Source organism: Cynoglossus semilaevis, chromosome 13, assembly GCF_000523025.1.
Source record: "Cynoglossus semilaevis isolate Cse_v1.0 chromosome 13, Cse_v1.0, whole genome shotgun sequence".
Classification (NCBI taxonomy): domain Eukaryota; kingdom Metazoa; phylum Chordata; class Actinopteri; order Pleuronectiformes; family Cynoglossidae; genus Cynoglossus; species Cynoglossus semilaevis.
The window spans coordinates 1,853,517-1,854,195 of NC_024319.1; the positions used below are offsets into that span (position 1 = coordinate 1,853,517).

Here is a 679-nt window from a genome sequence, read left to right on the forward strand (position 1 = left end):
TAAGCAGGTTGTTTTTTAAATATAAATATTTAATTTCCACAGTTTTGTTTTGTCCATTTCTGTCACAACAACGCCGACAGCGTCAAAGTCCAGAACATCTTAATGATCCTCTCTGTTGTTTCCAAATCCATTTATAAACACACACACACACACACACACACACACTGTTCATACACTGGTTTTTACACAAACATACAGTGTGTGTCTGTGTGTGTATCACACACACAGACACACACATTAAACTGAATCAAGACTCACATCACCATGACAACCGTGTCCCCCACGACCCCCGCCCCCCCCCCCCCCCCTGCCCTCCACAGACTCAAGGTCCGCTGGTGTTCAGCGGCTCAGCTGAGGGGGGGGTGTCTGTGTGGGAGAACCAGTGTTGGGATCGTGACCCCCTGAGGCTGCTTCACCACTGGCCTGGTCAGGTGACGGGCTGTGGAGGGGGAGCGGGGGGGCGACTGACCCTCAGCCCACGGGGGGACAGAGTTTTCCTGGCCTACGGTCAAGCCTGGCTGAAAATCCTTCAGTGGAGAAACGGTGAGTTCCGAGTGCAGTTCTGGGACCTGCCACTGTGAGTGCTGTGCTGTGCATGTTCAACTGACGACGTCACGCGTTTGTTTGGAAGATTGAATAAATCGTTCAAATCACTGGTTTAGACGGTTTTCTGCAGCAC

The 679-nt window shown here is 51.4% G+C and overlaps 1 protein-coding gene and 1 long non-coding RNA gene across 3 annotated transcripts in view; one reads left to right on the plus strand and one right to left on the minus strand.

The window, feature by feature from the left end:
- si:ch211-154o6.3 (nuclear distribution protein nudF) overlaps nucleotides 1–679 on the plus strand; it is a 10,176-nt gene that overhangs the window by 6,832 nt on the left and 2,665 nt on the right. Inside the window, exon 9 of the mRNA XM_025061298.1 lies at nucleotides 321–543. Coding sequence (XP_024917066.1) covers nucleotides 321–543 — 223 coding nt within the window. The remainder of the gene's footprint in view (nucleotides 1–320; nucleotides 544–679) is intronic.
- LOC103387971 (uncharacterized) overlaps nucleotides 1–679 on the minus strand; it is a 14,113-nt gene that overhangs the window by 6,433 nt on the left and 7,001 nt on the right. The gene's annotated exons all lie outside the window — the stretch shown is intronic.